Genomic DNA, 27,799 nt, shown 5'->3' with positions numbered 1-27,799 from the left:
CTAGTAGTATAGTGAATGTTACTAGTAGAGTTGGTGTGGATCAATCTTCATATAGTTAAACTTGCGTACTACCTTTAAAAGAGGTAAATGTAAAGTACTCTTTAGGAGTTGAGGATCGGATGGAGTTCTTATCAGAACAAGGCAATAATTTTATATCACGTTCCGAAGAGTATGGGGATAAGTTGTGATGTTCTACGTTGCTTTATAAATCTACGTTAGACGGTCTGCATTCCGCGTATAAGGAGGATGAGGGTTAAGCCTTTGGTATTTGCTTAGGCAAATGGATTTTGTTTTAAGTTATGTTTAAAAGATATGTTTTGAGGTTGAATGATTACATACGAAACTATAAAAAAGGGAAATTGTAAACCAATCTGGGAAGGTTGATTCCAAAGGAGACTTTCTTTTCTAGAAAGAACGATGCCTTAAGTAGGATTATACTTTATTTTATTGTGTGTATCATACGTGTTTTATTTTCATTAATTAATTATTCAGGATTGGGAATGTGGTTTAGTTGGGGACACAAGTGTGTGATCAGCTAACTACTATTTTGAAGGAATAGTGTTAATTACGCTAGGATTGTGAGCATGTGGTCATAGGATTTGGTAGATATTCTTAATTCTAACCAATCTATTGAACCTAGACATGCGTAATTATGGTATATTTTCAGGATGGGATAATTAAACTAGTAGTACGAGTCAAATAATCTAATGCAATTAGTTTGATATACTTTAACGCCATGATGATTTATTGGAGGTACTAACTTTGTTAAACATCTTCTTGTAAATTTCAAAAGTTGTTTCCAAGTCGGCAGGAGGATTTTGTACTGATTTAAGTACTTATTGGAATGACACCGACTGAGGATAGTAGACGGACTAACTATTCATCAGTCTATTCTTAATCAAGAATTTTAATCATAAGGGCGTGTCATTAGGAAGAGTTGCTGGGGTTACATATCAGGAGGAAGCAAAGTCTTTTCATTTGCACAAATAATATGAAATTTTTTTTTTTAGGTCACAGTTCGCAACAAATAGTTGTTGCTAGGAAATGCTGACTGTTTGGAGGATGGAAAGATTCCATATTCTTTTGGAGTTAGACAGAAAGTCTAATAGACCTTTACTTGTATTAGAGAAGAAGGATGTCAAAGACATGAAAGTGAGACCGAACACCTAAATAAAGAAAAGGTGCACGGTGTATGTGGAAAAATTGTAGTTAGTTGATTTTTGATAAATAGAATTACTGATTGACTTTCTATATCGATAAGTTTATCATGGATCAGAATGTATGGATTTAGTTACAGAGTTAGCTTTTGAAGATGCTCCAAATTAACCAATAGGTGCAGACGAAAGCTAGTGGTACCAGACTAATGGTATTTTTTGTAGACAAATTGGAAGGGGGATGTAAGGACTGAGGTTCATAACTCTTAGTTCTTTATTTATTCTGGTGGACACATGATGCTTCACTGAATGAAACAGATGTTTTGAGAACAGAAAGGAGGAGGGACACAGTGATGTTGTCTCAAGGTCTGCTATCTATTAGATAATCCGGATGGACCATCAGAGATTGCTAGATCCTTGCAGCCATTTCTCTTACTAAAGTAGGAATGACAGAGTTGTTTCCACGAATTTTGTTGAGAGATTGCTGATTCTACACAAGGGTCAGGATTCTGATTGGGATATTGCTTCACTGATAAAATTAAATCAGCTTCATTTTGTCCATTTTGGAATTGATAAGATATCAGTTCATACAAATAGCATGAATCACGAGGCAGCTTAGATGGATCGATGTGGTGATTCACACTTTGCATTAAGTTGCGTCTGGTGGAAGTAATAGGGAAGAGGATGATCTTATCAACTGATGGTAATTGAACCTTCGATGGTTATTGCACAATCAGTTGAGTTTTAGCATGTGTAAAAGTAACACTTGCTGTTACCAAGGTAATTGAAGAGGTCAACTTAAAATGTTGGAGCTGACCCTGGAGGAGGTAGTACCTTACTCAGATGAGCTTAGGGTACTGAAGGAGGATTAATAGGTTGTCTTAATGATGCTCGGAAGTTCGAAGTGACTGAGATGTAAAATTTATAAATTTTACGATGCAGTCAAATGGTTATGAGTTGCATTACGGCATATAATGTTAGTTTTAGTAAGTCGGTATGGATAGGGATACATAACTGTCTCCAAGTGTATCACTTTTTAGCAAGGTGGCAAATTGATACTCGGATATCATTGGAGGTTTTAGCCACTTCCTATATCAAAATGGGAGTGGGACTAATCGGGAGTGGATGGTTGGTCGAAATTACCAACATTAGTTGGTATTTTAATTCCATATGGATTAAGAGTGGTGGATAGAGCAGGTTTGCTTGTGGACATTAATTCTAGTAGTGTTTGCTTTGGAGTTACATATCAGTTCTACATTGCACTGATAACGGAGTTATAGCACGTGGTTACTTATTATAATAGATAAAAGGTGCCATGTCAAAGGTATTTTCTGAAGGTGTTGAAGCAACAACTTTGCTTTGCATCTCTAGACGGAAGGTTTGATCGAGACATTATATTTGATCATGGTGGATATACTTAGGACATATATCCTAAGTTTGTATGGGTAATTGAAAGTGGTACTTTGCTTTTCAGTTATTATCTGTGCTATTGTTGGCACAAGGAGGTTAGTATGACAACGTTGGAGGTCTTGGATATTACGAAGTATAGATCTCTCACTTGTTGGATTGTCATGGAAGCGAGGGTTATATAATAAGACCTTGACTTTATTTAAGGATACATCGGAGAGAAATACTCTCTTTTGTAGAGGATTGCACACGGTTTGGAGGCGGCAGTTGGATTTTGTAAATAGTTGAACTCGTATATTAGAGTTTTCTAGCCGAAAATGGTTGATTGTGATGTCTTCCGTATAGGGAGCAATGTGCTTTTTGGAAGAAGGGCAATTTTATGTATTAAAAATACTTTTCACGGATTTTGTTTATCAATTTAGATAGTGGCCTATAGTAAGCGTTCCCAACTTGTTCAGCGCTCATTGTATAGGAATTTTGTGCGTATATTCTATGGCACTTGGAGGACTATGGATTTGTACCCTGGTATTGATACCGAATGGAACGTAATTGGAGACACCAGGTCGTTTTGTTGACCGTTGGGATTAAATTCTTCGGAATAAGGTTATCCTTTTAGTGCGTGTTCCGTAGGGTCACCACAATGTGGCTGAGTCTACCTAAAAATAGGAGGATGTTATTCACTCGCAGTTTCGTGAAATCAAGGAAGAAGGTAAGAGCGAATTTCGAGGACGGAATTCCTTTTGTTAGGGGAGAAGAATGTAATACCCCTAATTTTAAAAGGATAGTCTCAGTAGTTTATTTTATGGTTTTATTGTAATTTTTGCATTTTTATGTGTTTATTTGGCTTTTTGCTTATTTGTTTTAATTGTTGTTAATTAATTGAGTTAATTGCAATATTTGTTTTATTTAAATTGAATTAATTAATTGAGTATTTATTTTAATTATTTTTCTTTCTTAAATGTATGTTTACGTGGAAATTTGATTTAATTGTTTTATTGGTTTCTTATTCATCATTATTCTAGGGTTTTATATGTTTCACGGGTTAGCCGACTTAGTCTCTTCTTAAAATTGGAATTAGGTTTTCCATAAGCCTATATAAATGTATCATTAGACGTCGGCTTAGGGTTTAGAAATCAAAAAATACCCTATTCACGTATACAGAGAGATTGAGAGAAACAGAGGGAACTATTTAGTGTCTCGGCCGTGGATTAAAGGTCGGACCAGGGTGAGAAGGAAGGAGTGTGGTTCGTGGTTGGAACCAAGGGCAACAGAAAAGTCGGGAACTGTAGAAAGATTGCCAAAAAACTTAGGAAGACGGTGTAGAGATTTTAATTCAAAATCTCGCAGGCAAGTTCTATTCCTAATTATCTCTCTTTAACTCGTGTTCTTTACATGCCTAACACAACTCCAGGAGTAAATGGACATTAAATGTGATACCCCTCGGATCCGAGACACGGGTTGATCAGGCCCTCGCCCAAACCCGAGGGAAATATCAAACAATTAATACTTTAATGAACACAGAATATGTGACGGCCCAAGTTTTTCAACCCGGTGCGTCAGTGATGAACCGAAAGATGACCCGATAACGGATCCGAAATGCGGAAGCAAAAGACAAACAACGGTCTCTAGAGATACAACATGACTCTAAGACACCATTGTGACCCTCAACGAGGTCACGGGACACAAAGGAATCAAATGCGGAAACAACATTTCAAAAACGGACAAAAATGCACCTAGGGGCAAAATCGTCATTTCCAGCCTAAAAGTGGGTGCCACCGAGTACACCATTGGAAAAACAACGAAAAATCAATGAATTTAGACTCAAAAATCGCTTGATTCGGAGTCCGGATGAAGAAGATATGGCTTACGGAAGAAGAAGGGGCAAAACGGTCAAAAAGGGGGGCAACCAAGAACATCTAACCAGTTAGGAGACCTTCCTAACCGGTTAGGAAGCCAAAAACGCCAAAAACACTGCCCATGCACATGTAATCGATTACGAAACCCCTCGTAACCGTTTACATGTAAAGAGGGCAGTAAAGTGCAACCCAAAAACCTGGCAGCAGGGGTTTTTCCAGGAAAAATGGAAATTTGAGGGCCTCAATGACATTTTCTGAAAAAACTCAAAGAAGAAACCCCCCTCAAAATCGAGATTTATACGTGACTTGCAAGAAAAATCAAAAAAAAACTCACTGTGAAATGCTCAAAATGCCCTCCCAAGAAAACTGGTCCAGAGGGTCCAAAAAGCTGCTAAATTTAAAAACTGAAAGCTGAACTTCCGATGCGATTTCCGATGCCAAGATGGCATTTTCTGGAAAAACATGAAGAAGAAACCCCCCTAAAATCACATTTTCTAAGTGACCATGTGAAGAACAGAATTTATAAATTACCAAAATACCTTTAGGTCAAAATATGCAACCAAAGTGTAAAATGAGTCCGTAGGAGGCTCATTTCACCAAAGAAGAAGCTTTGCCCGGAGACGACCATGCACACAAACGTAACTTACCTAGTAAGATGTGCTACAATGTTCCATTACCCAAAAATATGGCCCATACAAAATATGACCCCCCAACGGCCAAAATGCCAAACATGTAATTTGGAATGAAAACTTGGAATTCAAAACTATGAAATGGTTTCAAAATACCATTTGGCCCTTGGCCACACTTCATACATGATTAATGAGACCCTATGGAAGAATCAAAATAGAAATCCCACACCTAATGCAAACATGGTGAAGCAAAAACTCAATATTTTCAATACTTTCTTAATATTCCATGAAGTCAAAATTTACATAGGATACAAATTACATGTCATTGGCCTCCGGCCTCATCTCATACATGTCAAATACATTGTAAAGAGTGTACTCATGTACACATTACATATAAGGAATCAAATGTACACATGTTGACATATAAGACTACAATTGGCATTCCAATCCAACCTTCACCAAAAATGAAAGTCTCCAAGTCCACAAACCATCCAAGCATAATGAAGACCTCAACTTTAATTTTTGTACCTGAAATATGCCCCAGTATCGTAGGGGTGAGTAACATAAAGCTACTCGTAGGAAATGAGCACGCATTGACCTACGTTTTACAAGTTTGTATGATTTAATTATAGTGGTTCATTCCACCTAACGTCTATGTTAAAGGTGAGACTCAAGGAGCATCCTAGCTACATAAGATCATTTCTAGTATCAATCACCTCATTCATGCAATTTTAGCAACATAGGTTCATGCTTACACAAAGCAACAACATAGGAGCATGCTTACACAAGCAACAACATATAGATTCTCAAGGTTATCAACTTGAAGTCTAAAATGCAACATCAACTAAATATAACAATTTAGCATAATTAGAATATCTAACACCACACCTCAAGACATAGATTCTCTAGGTTATCAACTAGAAATCTAAAAGTGTGAAATCAACTAAATATAGCAATTTAGTATGGATGTACTTAACAACATCAAAATCGCCAATAGCCAAAACCACAAGTTAACAAGGTAAGCATGATTGTCAACTTGGAATTGAATGCGAAAACAAATAGTGGAAGACTTGGGCATCACGCTCAAAATTCTGTCGAGGCTGTGATGGCCTAAGTTTTGTAAACCCGGTGCGTCAGTGATGACCAAAAGATGACCCGATAACGGATCTGAAATGCGGAAGCGAAAGGTGAAACAACGGTCTCTAGAGATACAATACGTCTCTAAGACACCAATGTGACCCTCAATGAGGTCATGGAACCCAAAGGAAAACCAATGCAGTCGTTTCAAAAATGGACAAAAAGGAACCTAGGGCCAAAATGGTCATTTTGCAAAAAAAATGGATTCAAGTGCTATCGAGCACACCACTAGGAAGACAATGAAAAATTAATCAATTTAAAAAAAAAAAACTCACTTGATTTGGAATCCGGATGAGGGAGAAAGGTCAAAAACAAAATCGACATCGCAGCGGCCCGACGAAGGCCGTGACAGCTACAGTGCCGTCACCCACTACTGCTGCAACTGAGAGTAAAAACGGGTATCTAAATGGACTTTTCTGGAAAAACTCAAAGAAGAAACCCCCCCTAAAATCAAGTTTTCTACCTGACACACGAACGGAAACCAAAAAAATGCATTACAAAAGGTCCAAAATACCCTCAAGAAAATCAGGTCTAGAGGTCAAAAATCGTTCCAAGCTACTGCCCAAAGAAAGGAAATGGGGCTTCGGAAGGTTTTTAAATTGCCTAAATTGAAAATACAATCTTAAAATACACCCACAAGACCCCCGGAAGTTTTGGATCGGTCGTCACACTTTTCAAAAAAAAGTCGATGAATAGTACTAAGTATATTTGCACTAAAGTCGGCAAAAACCTGGCAGCAATGATTTTTTAGAAAAAAATCAATTTTTGAGGGCCAAGATGGAAGTTTCTGGAAAAACACAAAGAAGAAACCCCCCTCAAAATTGAGTTTTCTATGTGACTCTTGAGGAAAAATGAAAAAAAATGCATTTTGAAATACCCAAAATTTCCCTAAAACAGAATAGGGTAAAACTCCCTAAAAATGCTACTTAGAGTCTTTGTTTCATCAAGGATGGTTTTGTTTGCCAAAGTAAGCATGCAAGCATATGTAATGTGATAAAATAGATGTGTTGCAATGGCCTATGGCCTCATGGCATGTCATATGCAAAATAGAACCCTTCAATGCATTAATCCACATATCTTCCATAGGCAACAATGAAGTTCAAAGTTAGCATACATTTCACATAAGTGTATTTGGCCCTTGGCCTCATTAAAACCACATTCTAAGAGTGTCAAAAGGTGCACTTAAGTGCATATTACATAACTTAGACAATAAGTACAAGTTTTATCAAACTAAGCAAAAGTAGGACAAGATATGCTAACATATGCATATTCTATGTCATCAAAATATACTTCAAAAACTCTAGTGAGTCTAAGAATGTTGTGCATCCCACACTAAGGCTTCTTTACCTGCAAAACACCCATTAACTTAGGGGTGAGTAAACAAGTTTACTCGTAGGGAATGCATGGGTTTATCTTTGTACCAAGTTACAATCCAATACCATTTAATTTATGCTATCAAGTGACAATAGAACTTTCAACATAACACAATGAGATGTAGTTTTACAAAGTTAACAACTTGGAATTTAAATGCAAAATCAAACCAAAGTGGATACTTGGACGTCACGCCGAATCAAACCGACAATGTGGTTACTTTAGGGTTACTAGCTCATAGGTAACCTCCCAATGTGCGCACTAGACTTGTAGAGGGCCTTTCCCCCGTACTAGAACCATGCCCTAGCCATAGTCATAACAACGACATCCCCAAGTTTCCAAAATTAATATTTTGTGCACATTACATATATGTATCAACATAACATATATATATACAATGTAAAGCCATCAACATGCACAAATCAATTTTGGAAACACAATACATGCCGTAAGTTCTCAACTAAAATGGCATGAAGAACATTGAATGATCATTATGCTATTTGCCACTAATTACAACAATATCATTCAACAACAAGAACATAACCTCACAAGTATGATATAAGTTAAAAATCATAATTTAAACAATTTAATAAAACAACTAAATTCCCTAGATTTCACTTCTCATCCAAACATGCTCAATTTAATATATGTTGTAGTACATGTCATGGTTATTATATAAATCACTTCAAAACTTGATTTAAGTCATGGGAGCATATAAATAAAAATTAATTAAATTAATTCATTAATCCCTCTAGATTTTAAAACAATTCTAAATGACCTCAAATTAACATAAGTTATGAATCAAGCCATGGTCATGTTATTTATCAAGTCTAAAGTGAATTACATACAAGTCACAATTAATCATTTATTTCTCATTTTAATACAAGACAAACATATAACTTAGATATCACTATAGGAACAAATAAAATCACTTGGACGATAAATGATAACACCCCCTACCTCAATAGAGAATTGAATCTCTATAATCCAAGCAACCAAGCTCAAAATGGAAAACAAGTTTAGGGTTAATGAAGAGGGGAGTGAGAGGAAGCTTTTGTCTTCCAAGGTTTTATGTCTAAGGTGAGTGGAAGGAGGCCAAAATGAAGAAAAAAAAGCTATTAACCAAGCTTTTCTCCAATGGTGGCTATGTTATGGTTCTTGAAGACAAGTGAAAATGAAAATGATAAAGTGTAAAATGGTGAGTGGAAGGGCTAGAAATCCTCCACTCACTATGTGCTCTTACACTACCTCTCTCACACACATAATGCAAGACTAAATGGTGAACCTACACTTGTCATGAATCTATAGTTCATTCCTAGGCTTAATCTCAAGCCTACACTTGTCACCATCCTATGTAAACTTCCAAGACTTAATATTGAACCTACATTTGTCAACCGTCCATGCCAACAAGTGTATCAATCCTAGGCCAACAAGTGGGTGAATCTCCACCCACCACATGTCATCATCCAACGCATCAAAGTGTTTCCATACAAATGTCAACAAGTGGACCAATGAGAGTGTGACACTTGTTACACTTTTCAGAAATTGCAAACAAGTCCTTTTTGAAAATATCTTCCAAATTAAATTGCAAAATGGTCCCTAAGATGAAAAGTAATTACTTTACTTAATTACCCAAAAACCCCTCAAGTTATGGATAATTACAAAAAGTCTGGTTTTCATGACTTTTACAAAGAAAGTAAGCATTTAATATGCATTTCTACAAAAGTAAAAATGTAGATGTCATGGAATTTAAATACTATGAATGCATGCAAAACCGGAATCAAATCCGAGCACAACAAGTAAGGTTATGCAAGGAAAAATGAAAGAAACAGGAAAAAGACGAAATAGGGAAAAGACAAAATAGGAAAAAGACGAAAAAAGAAAATCGCCAAAAATGGAAAAGGAGGAAAAAGGCCGGGTCATTACAGAGACCTCAATGGTTATTCCGGGCACTAATCCGCAGGGAAGACCACCCTAAGTGCGCACTATCTCAATGACTTAGAGGACTCACGTCCCCGTACTAGAGCCAAACCCTAGCCATCTCAACTCAACAATGTTCCAAGATTCCAAAATAAGCCAAATAAGTTCATAACTTATATATATTACTACTACATAGTAACAAGTTAGCAATATAACCCTCAATTGTGCATAATAAGCATTTCATATCCATAATGCTACGAAATCACAAGCCAATAATATATTCATATTAGAAATATACTCTCATGAATATAAACTTAACAACAATGCTCTTCAATGCATATAACACAATCTAGTGAATACATCACAAGTCTAAATCCATGCTCTTAAAATAGAAACAACTTCTAAAACATGATTAGATCCATGGATACACAAGATAGAATTTAATTACATCAAAATAATTAAACTCTCTAGATTTCAAATCATTTCCAATTGGCCCCAATTTAATATATGTTAATAGACATATCATGGTCATTACATATATTCACACACAAGCTTAATTAGGCCCATGAAATCACCAAAATAGATTTTAATTAATTCCCTTAATTAAAGTCTCTAGATTTCCAAACTCAACCAAATGCTCTCAAATTAAAGTATGTTAACAAACATGTCAAAACTTAATTTAGAAGCATAACACAACTCAATTCCATGCAAGGTATGGCCATGAACTTAAATCTTTCACAAAAGATAAATATTAATTAAAAAGAGCACTTCTTATTTAATTAATCCCAAATTAATATATATCAACCAATATATTAAAACAAGAATTTCTACCATGCCACAATTCAAATCAAAGTTATATATCATCATGAATTTTAAATCTTATACAAAGAAATAAAAATTACTAACTTTCTAGATTTGATACAAGGCACATATATAAGTTGTATAAACATGGAAAACACACAATACAACACATATAAAATCCTAAAACATTCCCTACCTCCATTTGAGATGAAATCTCAAATCCCCACCAAAATAAATCAGCTCCAAATCCGACGAAACTCCTAGTTTTGTCGGGGACAACACCATGAACATGAATCCTAAGGAAGCCCCATCAAAAACACAACTTGACTTCAAACCCAAACTCAAGAAATGGCCAAAACGAGATTCCAATCGGTTGGAATCGAAGGCCTCGCCGAGGGGAACAATAAACACAAAGGCATCACCACTTTTTAATGAAGGGAAGAAGTCCAAAAGAGGAGAGAGAAGATGGCAGCCATGGATGGAGCTTGGACCGGCCATGAGAGAGGAGAGAGAGAAAAATCTGATTTTTCTTTCTAAGACCTCCTATTTATAGAAAAACTCAAAAAGTGCCCCAAACAGGTCCGGAAAAGTGGAATTCACGCAGACGCGCTCAAACAGCAAAACTCCGTGAACGAAAAAGATTCCAAATGAGAAAATATAAATAACAGAATAAACAGCGTCAAAAATCGAGTCCCGAGCAGAGAGTTATGCCCAAAACAAGTTTGGCGCAAACCGGGGCCAGAAACCCTGAAACTGGAAAACATCGTCCAGGAGGAAATTCTAAGAGTCCTCGACTTGACGAAATGTGAAAATAAATCCCATACGAGGATCCAGGCTCAAAACAAGGCATTGAGCAATAAATTTCATTAATTGCACAATGGCCCCACAAGAAAGTGAAAACTGCGAAACTGCCCCAGAATGAAAATATCTTCCAAAAGATATTTTCTTAGATACCCCTGAAATAAAATATCTTCAAATGATATTTATGAAAAACACCCGAAGAAAAGAAAAAGTTTCCAAAGAACTTTACACTTATGCCCCTATGGGCACCAGGAGCAACCAGAGTACTTTCTCACGAAAGTAAAGATACGTATCTCATAGAAATCATTGGGAATGAAAATACGCGAAGTTAGAAACCAACTCCGAACACAAGAAGTGTGGTTACGTAAACAAAGTGACAAACGGGGAAAAGACGTAATAGGGAAGAAGACGAAATAACGCATAGTATCGAAAAACAAAATATGTGGAAACGACTCGGTCCTCAAAGAAAGTTGTCAATCCACAGAAAAGAGTCTTGGAAATCACTCCAGAGCACTCGAGACGACACTAAGCGACATGAAACTGAACTCAGAAAGGAAAAGATCCACGGAAAAAATTTATCCGAAAAATCCGAGTCATTACAGAATACAAGACGAAATAATAAGAAGGGAATAAAAATGGCTGAAAAGAACTCTAATTGAAAATCCTCAAAATAATGTCATAAATATCCAAACTCCAAAACCTCCAATTAAATAACAACTCGGGAATCCATCTAGTGGACCCCTAATAAAAATCCCAACTGTAAAATGAAATAACTGAAATAAGATCCAAAGCTAAAAAGTAAGTAGTCCTACGTAGTCGGTGGAATAGAAGTCTGTATCTGCTCTACACGACCAAGCTCTAACCTTGGAACTGACAAGCACCAGAAAAATAATAAAAGAGTGGGTCAGGCCCACATGCAAGTCCTGATCTACTACGATCCAAACAAGAATCCGATACGCAGATACATCATAGATAGACTCAACAATATCTAGAGTAGTCCATATATGTATATATTACACACTATAGGACGCTCACTAATCCAATAGGTCTGTCTCAGCCTGAGTAGAGATACCATGCAAATCGCACATTACGTGGTCATGTGTACCTAAACCTACCAGGGAACAGCAAGTATTATCCAACTATCCATCCTAGGTGATATACGCACCCTAACCATGGTCATGAGACTCAAGCTCATACCATGGTATCATAACACAAATATATAAAGTCCGTGTCCTCCTAATACAGAATATCATCCATCTGATATAGTGGCGTGATATCTGTATAACAATCCATCCTAGAAATCTAATTATGTCATTCAGTTATTTACTGACCTGACACTCACAGAAGTCGGACTTAACTTTTATTGTTAATCCGAACTTCAATCCAGATTAGGTAGGCTTAGTGTGTAAACCAATCCATACCTAGTATGCTACCGTCCCATACCGGTGCATACCATCCTCCAGTTAACATAGTTGACAAAAATAGTATAATTATCTATCAACCACATTCCAAAATAATCGAAAGTATAGTTTAACATGTGAGTCACTAAACCATGCCTCCACTAAAAATTCAGAATTCAAGTTTCAGTCCATTAGATTGATAAAACAGGTTTATGCAATTTGTTTCTCCAAACAGTATCATAACTGGTGCATTTTCTGTACAGATTTAAGCATCAGTTTATTCCAACTAAGCAAACACATTATTGAATAAAAATATGTTTAAAACACAGCTGTAAAATATGATTCAAAACTTAAGATCATGCAAAGGCATCAAATCTCCTCCAAACAGTGTCGTAACAGATGAGATTTATAACAGATTTAATTATCAGTTAATCCCAACCAAGCATACATGTAATAAAATAACATAATACTTATAACTCAGCTACAAAACATGATTCAAAACTTAAGATCATGCAAAGGCATCAAATTTCTAAAACAGTCTGCATTTCAAGTCAATTGCTCAATCTTCCACATACAGACCTTTGTTCAAACTTATGTTAATTTTGTTCTCAATTCCTGAATGTAAGCTTGCATCCTAATCTTTTTATAAGTCTTAAACAATGTATTAAACCACCCAGAAGCCTTTAAACAATTTTAGAAACCTCAGTCTCAGCCAAACAAAACATAAAAACTTAGTTTTATGCAATACCAAGAAAGAAAGAAGGCTCTGAAACTCATAGAGCCTTCTCTATTCAAGGAGAGCCGGCTCCCCTTCCTTGGGAGCCGGCTCTAGATGGGTGAGAGCCAGCTCTCAACCCTAGAGAGCCGGCTCCAGTGTTTTGGGAGCAGGCTCCCTCCCTTTTTGGAGCCTGCTCTCACCCCTAAGAGCCGTGGCTGTTCTGTGTGTGTCTTCCCGACTCAAGTGGTTTCTAGTCTTTAAAAATAGTTTTATTACAGGTTTTAAAGTCCTATCCTCATCCCACATTGATCACAAGGTAGAATTATACAACTAATAATTTAGTTACACATCAATGTTTAAAGCAAACAACAACCGTATACAAACTGAACTTGTAACAATCGAGCAACAGATTTAATTCAATGATGCTAGAAATTGATTTAACATGTATAAATAATGTAATAAAAACTTAGTTTAATTCCTGAAGTCTAACTAAGCATGCACAAAACTCCGATTCATGGGAAAAAGAAGAACGACGACTTGCCTTTGAGTTTCATATTTGAAACTCTAATTCCACAATTTATGTATGATACGTTTGTGTCTTAAACTGCAAGTCTGCTCCTCTAGTGCTTTGGTTCAACGTAGAAACAACCCCGTGCCTTCCTCTTTGAACTGCTTTATTAATCACCCAAGGTTACTGTGTGTTTCTCTCCAATCCTACTCTCTGTTTCTCTCTGCCCCTCACTCCGAGAATAAGGTTTTGTTTTCAACCCTAGGCAGAACGTATGCATGTATATTTATAGATTTATAAACCCTAAACCCTAATTCTAATTGTAATCCAAGAATGGAACGTATTCAATAATTACATTAATAAGTCAGCTACACCTTGAAACCTAAAACCATAAGTCACGATACACAAGGTCAATAAGCGGTGAATTAACTTAATAACTCAATTAACTAATTAAAGTAATTAAAATAAGTTACATATTAATAAGCAATTAATTTAATTTAAATAAGTCAAAGAATTCAAATAATTTAATTAAATCCAATAAAACAATTAAACCAACCAATTAATTCAAGTAATCCAAAGAATTCAAATAATTAATTAAATCAAAGGAAACAATTAAGCCAATCAATTAATTCAAGTACAAAACAAATAAATAACTAAAAACAAATGCAAATAAATACTCAAGTAAATACCAAAAATATCCTTTTAAAATTAGGGGTGTTACATTCTTCCCCCCTAACAAAAGGAATTCCGTCCTCGGAATTCGCTCTTACCTTCTTCCAATATTTCAGGAAACTGCAAGGGAATGACATCCTCCCGTTCCCAAGTGGACTCAGCCTCATTACGATGACTTCACTGAACACGAACTAACGGAATAACCTTATTACGAAGGATTTGATCCCAACGGTCGACAATCCGACATGGTGGCTCCAAATAAGTTGCATCCGGCTGTAACTCAATCTCCCCAACATCGATATGCTGATATCGATCCTCATCTCGCAGAAATTTCTGCAACATGGAAACATGGAACACGTTATGTACGTAATCCAAATTATCCGAAAGTGTTAACCGATAAGCCACAGCTCCAACTCGATCCGTAATTATGAATGGACCGACAAACCGCGGAGACAACTTCCCTTTCTTCCCAAAGCGCATAACACCCTTCATAGGAGATACTTTGAGAAAAACCTGATCCCCAACCCGAAACTCCAAAGCACGTGTGCGACGATCCGCATAGCTCTTCTGCCTACTCTGGGCAGTACACATGCGATCCCTAATAAGAGCTATCTTCTCAGAAGTATCCTTGATCTCAGGACCCAAGAATCTGCTCTCGCCAACCTCCATCCAACAAACAGGCGATCGACACGGTCGGCCATATAACGCCTCAAATGGTGCCATCCCAATAGTCTTCTGGAAACTATTGTTATAAGCAAACTCCACAAGTGGTAAGTAATCCTCCCAGTGGCCCTTGAAATCAAGAACACACGATTGGAGCATATCCTCCATGATCTGATTCACCCGCTCAGTCTGTCCATCAATCTGAGGATGATAAGCAATGCTAAGATGCAACTCTGTACCCAAAGCCTGCTGAAAACTCTTCCAGAATCCTGACACAAAGCTCGAATCCCTGTCCGATATAATAGACAATGGAATGCCATGTAACCTCACAATCTCGGTAATGTAAAGTCTCGCCAACTGTTCCGAAGTGTAGTCAGTGCGAATAGGCAAGAAATGAGCTGATTTCGTCAGTCTGTCCACGATAACCCAAATGGAATTGTAATCCTTAAAGGAATTTGGCAACCCTTCCACAAAATCCATAGAAATGCTCTCCCATTTTCACTCCGGTATTGGTAGTGGCTGTAGAGCTCCTGGCGGCCTCTGATGATCAATCTTGACCATCTGACAAGTACTACATCGTGAGACAAAAAGAGCGATGTCCCTCTTCATACCTGCCCACCAAAACTGCCGCTTCCTATCCTGATACATCTTATCACCTCCTGGATTAACAGAAAACTCAGAGTGGTGAGTCTCAGTCATCACATCCTTCCTCAAATCATCAGCAGAAGGTACCATTAACCGTCCCTTGTACCTCAAACCTCCATCAGCCCCAACATAGTAGAATGGAACCTCTCCGGAAGCTATCTCTGCAACCTTGTCAATACACTGCTGATCCGTGAGTTGTGCCTTCAAAATCTTGTGAATGATAGAAGGTGTAACTACCATACAAGCCATAAAAGCATCCGACAACTCATCCACTGTCTTGAAAGCATTCCACTCAGTAGCGAACAGAGTAGAAAGACTACCAACAGGTCGGCGACTGAGTGCATCTGCCACTACATTCGCTTTCCCTGGATGGTACTGTATAGAGAAGTGATAGTCTTTCACAAATTCCAACCATCTACGTTGTCTCATATTCAGCTCCCGCTGAGTAAACAAGTACTGCAGACTCTTGTGATCACTAAATAATCTAAAGGACTAACCCAACAGATAATGCCTCCAAATACGTACGGCAAAGACCACAGTTGCCAACTCCAAATCATGTGTTGGATAATTAAGCTCATGCGGCTTAAGCTTCCGAGATCCATACGAAATCGGTCGCTCCTCCTGCATCAAAACACATCCAAGACCCTGCAAAGAAGCATCTGTGTAGACCAGATACTCTATCCCGCTCTATGGGGTAGACAAACTGGTGCAGAAGTCAACTTAGTCTTCAGCTCATCAAAAGCTTTCTGACAATGCTCATCCCACACAAACCGTACACCCTTCTTAGTCAGATGAGTGAGTGGTCCTACTATCTTTGAGAACCCCTGGATGAACCTCCTGTAATATCCTGCCAAACCGAGGAAACTCCAAATCTTGGTAGGTGAAGTAGGCTGTCCCCACTCAACCACTGCTGAAACCTTGGCTGGATCCAACGCTATTCCTCTTTCTAACACCACGTGACCCAGAAATATCACCTCCCGCTGCCAAAATTCACACTTCTCAAACTTGGCATACAACTGGTGTTCACGAAGCGTCTGCAAAACTATCCGTAAATGTCTAGCATGATCGTCCTCAGACTTAGAATAGATAAAGATATCATCAATGAAAATAATGACAAACTGATCCAAATAGGCTTTGAAGACCCTGTTCATCAAATCCATGAAATCCGCTGGTGCATTAGTCAACCAGAACGGCATCACCCGAAACTCATAAGATCCATATCTAGTGAGAAACGCTGTTCTCGGAACATCCTAAGTGTGCATGTCCAGGACCAAAAGATTGGCTAGAAATCTGAATCTACCAATATCTAGTGCAACAGGCCCATCACTCTCATGAAGAATGGCTGTATTGCCTAACGGTGTAGAAATTCCATAAGGTCTACTGCATACCCGAGTCGTCATCCCAGACAAAGCAACAAAAGTCCTAACTACAAATGAGTGGGTAGCACCCATATCGAACAAAACACATCCAAGTAAACCATGAATAGGAAACTTACCCTTAACAGCCTGAGGTGCCTGCATATCCTGTGGCATGGGATTGTACACCCTGCCATAATGTAACTGCTGCGGTGCCTGTCCTTGAGGCTGCGTCGACGCTGGTAAAGCCGAATAAGTCTGTCCCTGAATCCGTGGAACCTGTGGAGCTGGTAGAGGCACTGGCGCTCTCTGCTCCTGCTGCACATGCTGTCCCTATCCCTGTCTCTGTCCCTGTCTGGCTGTAGGACACTATCTGGAAGTGTGACCATACTCTCCACAAGTATAGAAACTACCCTGGAAAGTACCAAATGACCTCATCTGTCGGTTAGCTTGTGGCTGACCCTGTCCTGCCTGCGGTCCCCCATTCTGCTATCGCTGAATAGGTGCCACATCCCTAGGAGCATCTGAACCACCATTGTGCTTCTTCCAAGGCTACTGTCCCTGGAATTTGCCCTTGTCATGCTGTCGGTACCCGTTCCCATTCCCTTTCTTAGCTGACTGATTAGCAGAGTCTCTATCACCCCGCTTCTCACTCTTAGCTTGTCTGAAATCCACGGTCAACTGATACTGCTGTAAAGCGGCGTCTACCACCTGAGCATAGGTAGTATAGGCTAGACTACCTGTAATAGCTCTCTCGATAAACCACATCAGTCCCTTGACGAAACTGTTGCACTTCTTCTCCTATGTATCCACCTCCTCCGGTGCAAAGAGAGACAACCGTGTAAACTACTGCTCATACTCCGCTACTGTCATGTTCCCCTGCTGCAGATTAAGAAACTCAGTCTTCATGGCTGCCTTGACTGCATAAGGGAAGTATTTCTCTTCAAAGTGTGCACTGAACTCATCATAAGTCAATGCCATCCTCACCTCTGTGGTGGTAACTGACTCCCACCACTGTAGTGCGTCCCCAACGGGATAATTTTGTAGAGAAAAGGTTTGTAATAATACAACTTTCGAAACAACAAAAGAAGAGGAGTTAAAACAGGTGAATTAATTAATGACGAGGTCAATGAAGCTTCCCAATTGTATGTCCAAGTTTAATCAGAAATTTGTTTGGATGCAAGTGAAGACAAATCTGTTATTGAAGAAGTGGATGATGGTAGTGAGATGTTGAGTAATGGAATAGACCCAGATTTAGAGGACAAGGAAAATAATGCCTCGAAAGAGTTTAAGCACGGGATCAAACATTTAAAGATGATACACTTTTGTACGCTACAGATAGAGGTTTCAGAAAACCTACTAAACTAGAGGGCGATCTGTTGATTCAAAACACGCTTAAACTCTTCTGCAATAATGAGTGGTTTTACCTTCCAAAAAAAAAAACATGAGTAGTCTTGTGTTACCTGTTGGAGATTTGATCACCAGAATTTCTTATTGGTGGTAACAAATCCCCACCTTGTGGATGCCATTCAAGCTCTAGGGGCGCAACTCGGACGGGCTAATCCGGATCAATCCGAACTCAGCTCGAAAATTTTCTAGTTGGGGCTTGCTAATTTTTAGTTCTGGTTAAACTCAGGTTGGGCTTTTCTTAAACCCAACTGAATTCGGGTAGGTCTCATTGTGAATGACCTACTAATTCCTTGTGAGTGATCTTGATCCAACGGTTGATACCACACACCTAAATCTCTCTATACTCTCTCTCTCTCTCTCTCTACAAAGGTAGTGATTTCGAGCCATTCTCTCACATTTTCTCCGAGGGTTATTCAATTGGAATATAGGGTTTCTCGTTTTGGGTTTCCCTCCTTACATTTTAACTTTGATTTCAGATTGCTAGCATTTGTTGTTTTGAATCCATATATATGATTATTTTCTGCTAAATTATGGTTTTACTGAGCGACAGCATTTCTCTCTCTATATGTATGTGCATATATATATCTCTACTTTGGCGGTGGTTGCAAAGTGGACGTCTTGAATTTTTTTTTGTATGTATGTTTATATATATCTAATTTGGTAGCGCTTGCTAAGTGGGTCTCTTGATGTTTTCGATAGTTCATTCATCTGTTGAAATAGCTCTGTGGTTTGTTTGGTTGCTGTAAATATGTAAGAAAGAAATCATGAATTTAAATAACAGGGTTTTTTATTTTGTTTTTGGGGTACACTGAGATTAATGTATTTCTAGAATTTTTTTTTTTTTTTTTAAAAAAAAAAAAGAACAAACATGTAATTCTCCATGAAAAATGAGTAGGCCAAGATGCTCCATTCAAAATGTTCGAACATGTTTTTGTATTCCTTATTCAGTTTTTATAAGATGTCAATTGTTATAAAAAGAAACGGGTATGCATTTGTAATTTAATTAGGTGCCTTTGCAAAAATAAAGAAATTCAAACATGGATGCTTAAATTATTAATGAAATCTTTTTAAAAAAAAAAAAAAAAAAAAAAAAAAAAAAAACCAATTTCATACTTAAGAGAGAAAGGGAGAGAGTTTTGCCCTTTCAACCCGCCCGATCCTGCAATATTCGGGCTTGAGTTGCTGAAAGAACCCAATTCATGTTTGGTCTCGGCCCAATCAGGTTGGGGACCTGGCCTGGGTTGGGACTGCCGAAATTGCACCGGTAAGGCACACCAAAAATTGGCAAATGTTATACGCTTCAAGTAAAAAAAGAGTTGGGCTGATTCTGCACTAGAACAGGATAGGTTGGCCATTTAAAGTTAAAAAGTATTTCTGGTATTGGACCGGTTAGTGTAAAAACACGGCCTGTTCATCATGAACCGTGGAACCATGCTCCAATAGAAGCTCCTAAAAAGTCAAGATAGTCTGTAAACTATAAATTACGATAAGATTATGGATGTCAACACAGCATCAAGCATCATGCATGTTAAATCTAAATCTAAAAGAAAAGAAATGATTATATGCACGTCAAATTCTGAAAATACACAATAATCAAATGTAAATTCTCTCTACATTCTTCAAGAAGCTTGTGCTCTGTGTGAAAGACTGAATTCCTTCAGGACTAGGAAAGTTGTCAGCGGCACAAGAAACATTACAAACTTCGTCTGACCTTTTACCTTGTACCATAGGAGAGTTGTCAGTTGCCACCAAAGCCACATGGATGCCCTCCCTAGTCGCAAGTTCTTGCTCAGGTTCCTCCACTTTGATGATATACTCAGTGCAAGGGAAAAAAAAAACATAATTTCTTACACAACTTGTGAAAATCATGCAAATGATGGATACAAAAACCCCATTTTTCTAACCAAAAAGGCCAAATCCTTTTTTACTCTCACAAGTAGGAAGTATGAATTAACATCTCAGTTAAAATCTCATATTTCCATAAGGACTTGATTGAGAGCATAATTTTTCAACTCCTTTAGCATTCAACCTTCAAAATCTGCCTCTACAGTAATTAACTCTAAAACAAACAAAAAAGAAATACTTAATACAATAGAAATTAAATTAGTTCCTTGTTACTTCAAGCATGTTCTATAAATCCAATAGAACAAAAAATTATCAAATGCACTCACATTTTCTTTAAGAAACTCTCCCAATAAAACCAAAAGAAAATATATATATATAGTAAAAATGATAACCAAAATATATTATTATATTATTCAAAAAGGAAAAGGCTTCTTGTGAAATGCAATCATTATGTATGAGTTTTCTTTGCATAACCAAATAATATTAATAATGATGATAGAAATGACAGTACTAGATACTACCTGCAAAGCAAACATCATTAATCAGGGTGACTCAACTGACATTAAACCAGCTGCCAAAATCATTTACGCAATGCAGCAAGTCAAAAGGATGATAAATAAGCAATCGCAGCTTGAGCTCCAGATGCAATCAGGAACGGAAAAGGCACTTACAAACCATAATAAGCCAAGCAATCTATGAGACAATAAAACTGGTAACAGAATATAGAAATCACAGTTCAGCAATGGATTATAATTATAACATAGTTTACTAACCCACAGAAATATCATGAGCATGTGTTATGTGAAGCATGAAGAAACCATCAAATGAGCTTATTAGTCAATAACAAAAACACTGCTGATTAATTAATCTAATGAAAATTCTGGAGAGTCTTGACGTTCTCTGCAGGAAAACCCTACTACCTGCTCCCCAACACTTTTTTAGAAGCAAAAATATGGGAAGCAAAATACTACATTGTTTTGAAAACATTAAGGAACAAAAGTACTTAAATAGAAAGGAAAATACATGTTTAACAAAAGTACTTTAATAGAAATGAAAATACAGGTTTGAGAATCGGGTCTTTAAGCAAACAGTAATTTTTTGCTACAAATATAAAGACGTCATTTGCATGATTGCCCGGAACTTCAGAAGAATCACCAGAGTCCAAAACTAAAAAGATTGATGCATCTATGTAGGAATCTGCACAATGAATACGTAAAACATAAAAAACTTTCTTCAAAATCAAAAGTTTTCCAGCAGAAAAACATATATAACTGAAGCTGAAATTTTCATACCTTGGATGAAATAAAGTAACAATTTTCGAAGAATAAATGCTGGTGTTAAACCAACCAAGATGCATGCAAGAGATTTTTTTAACAAAAATGAACTAGTAATGTAATGGGTATGAAATTTAGGAGAACCTGGCCTCAAAAGATGAGAGTTAAAATGCATATGCGCTGAGAATCAAGTTAATATTGTATGTAAGAATCAAATATTTCTCAAAAGCATTTCTAATGCATATATAAAATTGCATTAGTCACCCATATTATAACATAAAAATTGATTAGCTTTATAGCAGTACAACAAAGGGGAAGGCACTGTACACATATAGCAATATTTTAGTAACACAAAGTTACAGCAATACAGAGTAAAAACAAATATTTGTTGATTGGCAAGAACTCAACTCATATGTGCACCTTTCAAAAAATAAATAATACAGGGTAAAATAATAACTTGGATAACTGACAGATCTATAACATAGTCAATATTTTAACAGTTAATAAAGCAAGACACATCACATGGGGGGGAGAGGGGTGTGAGAATATTATATTTTTATGCCTAACAAGTGGAGCATACATATTAAGCCGGTCATCAAACTGGAAATCAAACACTTAACCATTTCTCAGCCTACAAATCAACATTGAACAACGGCAATAACCCATATATGGCACTCTCAGTCCATGATCATTGGGAACACAAAACTTGAAACCACGATGCCCCCCAAAAATTAATAGCATCCTGATAAACCCAATTGATCAACACAGATCTGCCTTGGGAAGACATGGGAGTGAAGGGACAATAAAGGATCATTACCAATGATGAAATTAAAGCCCAAGGAACAACTCCAAAAAAAAGTCAGTGAGCTAATAAACAACTATAGGGTTATTATGATGAGGCTTCATGAAGACAGACCAAACATTACTGGTATTGGTAAAAAAAAGAAAAAATTTCAAGAATGCTTCTTATGACGTGCACACAACACTGGTAGAATAACTCTATGGAATGACCTTATAATCATATTACGAACTTTACTTAACCCAGAATAACAGAGCATTTTAACAAGATAGGAGAGAAATGTATAACTTCATAGCAACACCATAAAACGCTTGAAACTTTATGACATGCCTTTATAATAGTAATATGAAACATTAATTTATTCCAGATTTTTTTTATTTTTATTTTTTTTTTTTTGACAAGTAATTTATCCTAGTTTACTCGTCTGACCAAAATAATGCAGACCATTTTAGCAAGATTGGTAAAGAAATTGAGAATTACATTGGGGACCACTTGGAGCTTGTGTAATTAAGTTTCCATAGGATCTTGGTTCTGTGTTGCTAATCTATATTAACTTAACCCTTTTTTCTCAATCTAATTACTCCCGTATAAATGTAAATGTGAAAACGAATTTCAATAGTATTCTTAATTGTTGACAATATACTAGATTAAATCCGCACATTGTATACCTAAGACATGTCAAATTATTGTTCATTGAGAATAGCATAAAGTTTAAAAATATAAACAAGTAAAAATAGATTCAAAGGTTGATAGATTGCATCATGCAATCACCTGGATAACAAATTACGTCTATTACCTGGGGTAGCTATTTACCCCATTCATGTGGTATAAAGGCCAATGCTGCTGACAATGACAAAAAAGGGTTGCATTTATGTTTTGACAGTTTGGAGGAAACAACCTAAGGGGATATCTAGCAGCTATACGATCAGATCTCCAGATGATATTCTTCAAATATACTCCACCGCCCTGATCAGCCTATGTTTTTTTTAAGATTCAACTCAAATCCCTTCTTTTAGAAACATAACCCTTCTGCACTTTAGCTTTACAGTATTTTTCCTTTTTAGTCCTGGAATCTAATAAACTAAGAGACTATCAGCTTATACAGATCCATGCATGATAGAGAGAATCTTTTAGAAGCTTTTAAAAGATCTGATGAAACCCTAACCTAAGGAGATTGTTGTTAGTTTCAAGAATTGGCTTCTATATGGGATTCCAAAAATGAGAAGAAGCCATTTACCCTTTAGGTAGAGGATCTAAGCCCATTTATATACAGCCAAAAATCACTACAGCCGCCACTTACATCAACATCAACAAAACTGGTTTGACTTTTGAGCATTTTGATAATGGGGACTTAGCTGACAATGTAAGAAAGTTGTGAATAGATGAGCCATATTGAATAATATTTGCCACTTAATTCTGCTTGAGCTTCTTTACCATTAATGAAACAACTAATAATGATCTTACCAGGCGGGTGAGAACAAATGGTAACCAGATTACCATAATACATTCTAGCATGCTATTAATATAATTGCTCTTTTAAGTATGACAATCAGGAAGTGCTTACATGGATTTTAAAGGGAAAAGGAAACCAGCCATTTAGCCAACCCACACAGGAAAGCAGGACAGATGAGCCCCAAAGTAATACTATTGGGTTCACTATAAAAAGGGGAAAATGTTCACATTGCTTGTGCGAATTAAAAGAAGGGTAAAAAAGAATTCGAGGGAGAAAAAGGCCACATAGCCAACAAATAAATAAAATTAAGAATTTCATAGTGCACTTGATGCTGCAAAACAGAAGTGGGGGAAAGGCAGAAGTAATCTCATGAATGAAACTACTAAAGAATGGCCAACTAGTAAGCCTTCTTCAGCCTCTAAACCCCAGCTAACACATTGTGCAATTATAAACTGTTTTTACGTTGTTGAATTGAAAATGTTTGATTTTACCATCAAGAATTTAGCCCAAGTGGTACTCCTTCCAAATGGAATGTTGAGGTTTCAAGTGCCCTTAGAGGCAACAGGGTGTGTGTGTAACTTACCTACCAAAACATATATAGTCCTGTGTTTTATTTAAATAAAAAATTATACATGTAATACATATAGTATGAATAGCACAAAGACTCAGACTGGGACAAACTCTATAAATCATACTAAGTTGTGACCTATTTCACTACTAATTAAATCACAAGTAACTAGCAAAATAATACCATATAGAATCAAGCATCAAGCAGCACAAGAGAGAGGGTATCAGGCAAATGAATCATATCTAATATACCATTCACTTACCTAGTGTCCGTGACCCATGTAAGGTGCACCACCCTGATGCGACCTTCCTGCATTGCCCTGCCCCATCTGCCCCATCTGTGGGTTCTGGTACCCACCCTGCATCACAGGCTGGTTCCCATAGCCGCCACCTCCCTGATTCCCATAACCAGTGTTGTTCATCATAGGTGGCACACCTTGGTTCACTGGTCCTCCAAGTCCTCCTAGCAGATTAGGTATCCCCAACCCAGCTCCCTGAGTAGCAAGCAAGGCAGTCAAAGCCTGGCCAAGAGCAGGGGCTAATGCCGGTGCTGCAACTGCTGGGTTGAATCCCACCGCAGGTCCAGATGGTGCCATCAAGTGTCCTGATCCCGGCCCACCACTACCAGACGAATATTTAGCCGCCTTTTCCTTCCTCCCAGAGTGATGATGGAATTGTTGCGGCTGATGATGCTGATGCTGATGCTGATGCTGATGCTGATGCTGCGGCTGATAATAGGGTTTATTCGGTTTTGGACCATCAATTGCCTTCTGGCAATGCAAAGTGTGTCCCTCAAAGATCTTGTGTGGCTCGTCCAGTGCCTTCTTTGCGCTATCAACTGTTTTGTAGACGAAAAGTGCGAACCCTTTTGGCTTCCCAGTTTGCTTATCGAGCCCCAATGGTCCATCCTCAATTTCCCCATACTTTGAAAAGTACTCGAGCAGTTTCTGTGGATCAATGTCTGCAGAAACATTGCTCACAAAAATCTTCCTCTGTGTGTACTCTGAAACCGGAGGTGCTGTGGGCGGAGGGGCCGGAACAGGGCCGGCATAGGCCAACTGGCACGAGGTCATCCGAGTCCCGATCTTCTTCTGGGGCTGCTTGAGAGCCTTTCGAGCCCCACTGCGGTGCTTGAAGAGGATGAATCCATAGCCCTTGGATTTCCCAGACACCTTGTCGCAGACTGCCTTGCAATCCTCGATCTCTCCATATTTGCCAAAGACGCTGGTTAGGGTTTCAGCATTGGTGTCCCAGCCGAGGCCGTGCACGAAGATCTTGCGGTGGGCGGGGTCAGCATCGGCCAGCTTCTGGATGTTTTCCATGAATTCGGGGTACCTCGCAGCAGCTTCTTTGAGGAGAACGACGAGCTGTTCTTTTCCGAAGGGTTCTAGAAGCTTCTCGACCGGTTCTTCGTCACCGTCGATCTCCTCTTCCTCCTCGCCATCTCCGGCTTTCTCACCGCCGTTCGTTTCGGATGGAGCTTCTTGGGTGTCGTTCCAGGAGTTCACAGCATCGTCTCCGCCTCCTTCTTCGGTCTCTTCTTCGTTGTCGTCCTCGTCGTCGTCCATTGGATGTGCTTCTTCATTGGCTTGCTGTTCTAGTTCTTGTTCTTCGATCTCTTGCTGTTCTTGTTCTTCGATCTGTTGCTGTTCTTCCATCTCTTGCTGTTCTTCTTGTTCTTGTTCTTCAATATCTTGCGGTTCTTGTTCTTCGATCTGTTGCTGTAGTTCTGATTCAGGGTTTTCGTTGGATGATTCGGGTTCGGATGGGCGCAGCTTTCGCTTCTTGGCCATGGTTCACCAACGCAGGAGGACAACTGATTAGGGTTTTTTTCTTTTTTCTTTTTGGAGGCTAGGGTTTCAGGTCGGAAGAGTAACGAGTCTCTCTTATCTCTCCCCCTCTATATATATACAGTATATTGGAGTATCAAACAAAGTACTAAAATGCACGTGTTCCTTCTTTGATTTCAGTCCCCCGGTTTCGTTTGAGAAAATTCGAAAGGATAGGAAAGAAATGGAAATAAAATACTTTGTTTGGTTGAAACTAGTAAGGAACGAAAAAGAAAGGGGGGAAAAAGTGACAAAAAAATGATGATTTTTTTTTTTTTTTTGGTTGGATAGATATAAGAATGAAAGAGGGCAGACCATATTGTTTCATCTCTTTAAAATAAGGAAGAGAGAGAAAGGAAAATTTGTTGAAATAATATTTTTAATCTTCAATTTTTAACCAAGGATGTGTTTGGTAAACATCTATGTTTACAGCTGTACAAACCCATTTTTGCCTCCTCTTTTGGTTTTTTTTTTCTTTTTTTTTTTTTTTTTTTTGGAGAAAGGTAAGTAGTAACCACAACACACCTTGCCTCCCTTTTTGTCATCCCAAATCTTTTATTTAGAAGAAATGAACGGGTTTCCACTTCTAAAATCCAATTATCCACTTATCGAACATGCGGCCGAAAATTAAGAACTAGAAATCAAACCGTTTGATCGAAGGTCAGGTTTCACCATTGTACTTAGAATATCCCAAAACCATGGGGTACACCTAGAATCAAGCTAATCACATGATTCCCCATGCCTGAGCACTATTAGCCAACAAAGGGCAAAATGGTAATTTCACACTTTAACCCATCATTTTGATTGTCAGAATAACAAACGGACTACACCGTTATGTTCGAGAGATCCCAAAAATCCTAAGATATACCCCGTTCTAGGATCATAACCCTTTTCTAGTACCCAATTGACCAAACCCTTTAGCAAGGCAAAACGATCAACTAAAAGTTTGACTTTTTGATCCAATGGTCAAAATTGATAAATGGACATGGCCACTGTGCTTAGAAGATCCGAACCTCATGAAGAACATTGTGATATTGACCATTTTCCAATCCAGACCTCCATTTGACCAAAACCCCAAGATAGGGGATAATGTAGTCAATTCAAAAGTTTGACTGTTCGATACATAGGTCAAAGTGACAAAAGGACTTCACCATTATGTTCAAAAGGTCCAAAAACCATGAAAAGCACTGTAACATTAACCATATTCTAATTTAGTCACTCATTTGACCAAAAGGGCTATTCCAAGGGCAAATAAGTCAATTCACTCTGTGATAAGCTTGTCCATACTTAGTTTAGGGGCTAAGTAAGTGACATCACATGCCCGATGTCATGAATGATGTTGAAAATCCTAAAAATCCCTAATTAATTAAAAAAAAAAATGGGTCAAAAGGGCAATTATTGGACTAAGAAGGGCATTTTCATAATTTTGCTGAAGTTGTAGGGGATGTCGCATCACAGGATGCGACACACCCTAAGAGTGGCCAAAATCTAGCCTTTCATTCTCCTTTGGCCTTCAGGAAACAAACTTAGCCCTTCACTTGATACTTAGCCACCAAGAATTCGGGAGTGGTCCTCATTTGCCTAC

At 37.9% G+C, this 27,799-nt stretch overlaps 1 protein-coding gene across 1 annotated transcript; it reads right to left on the bottom strand.

Moving 5' to 3' along the window:
- Nucleotides 1-21,133: 21,133 nt before the first annotated feature.
- LOC132268262 (UBP1-associated protein 2B-like) lies at nucleotides 21,134-26,350 on the bottom strand. Its single transcript, XM_059769091.1, has 2 exons — nucleotides 24,649-26,350; nucleotides 21,134-21,489 (listed from the first exon to the last, which is right to left on the bottom strand). Exon 1 carries the CDS (start codon nucleotides 26,176-26,178, stop codon nucleotides 24,649-24,651), a length of 1,530 nt encoding a protein of 509 aa, XP_059625074.1. The 5' UTR covers nucleotides 26,179-26,350; the 3' UTR covers nucleotides 21,134-21,489.
- Between the last annotated feature and the right edge of the window lie 1,449 nt (nucleotides 26,351-27,799).

Source organism: Cornus florida, unplaced genomic scaffold (genome assembly GCF_030987335.1).
Source record: "Cornus florida cultivar Cherokee Brave unplaced genomic scaffold, ASM3098733v1 CherokeeBrave_3.0.0_Hap2_Chr08, whole genome shotgun sequence".
Taxonomy (NCBI): Eukaryota; Viridiplantae; Streptophyta; class Magnoliopsida; order Cornales; family Cornaceae; genus Cornus; species Cornus florida.
The sequence above is the reverse complement of the archived record's forward strand: the minus strand, read 5'-3'. Positions and strand labels throughout refer to the sequence as shown.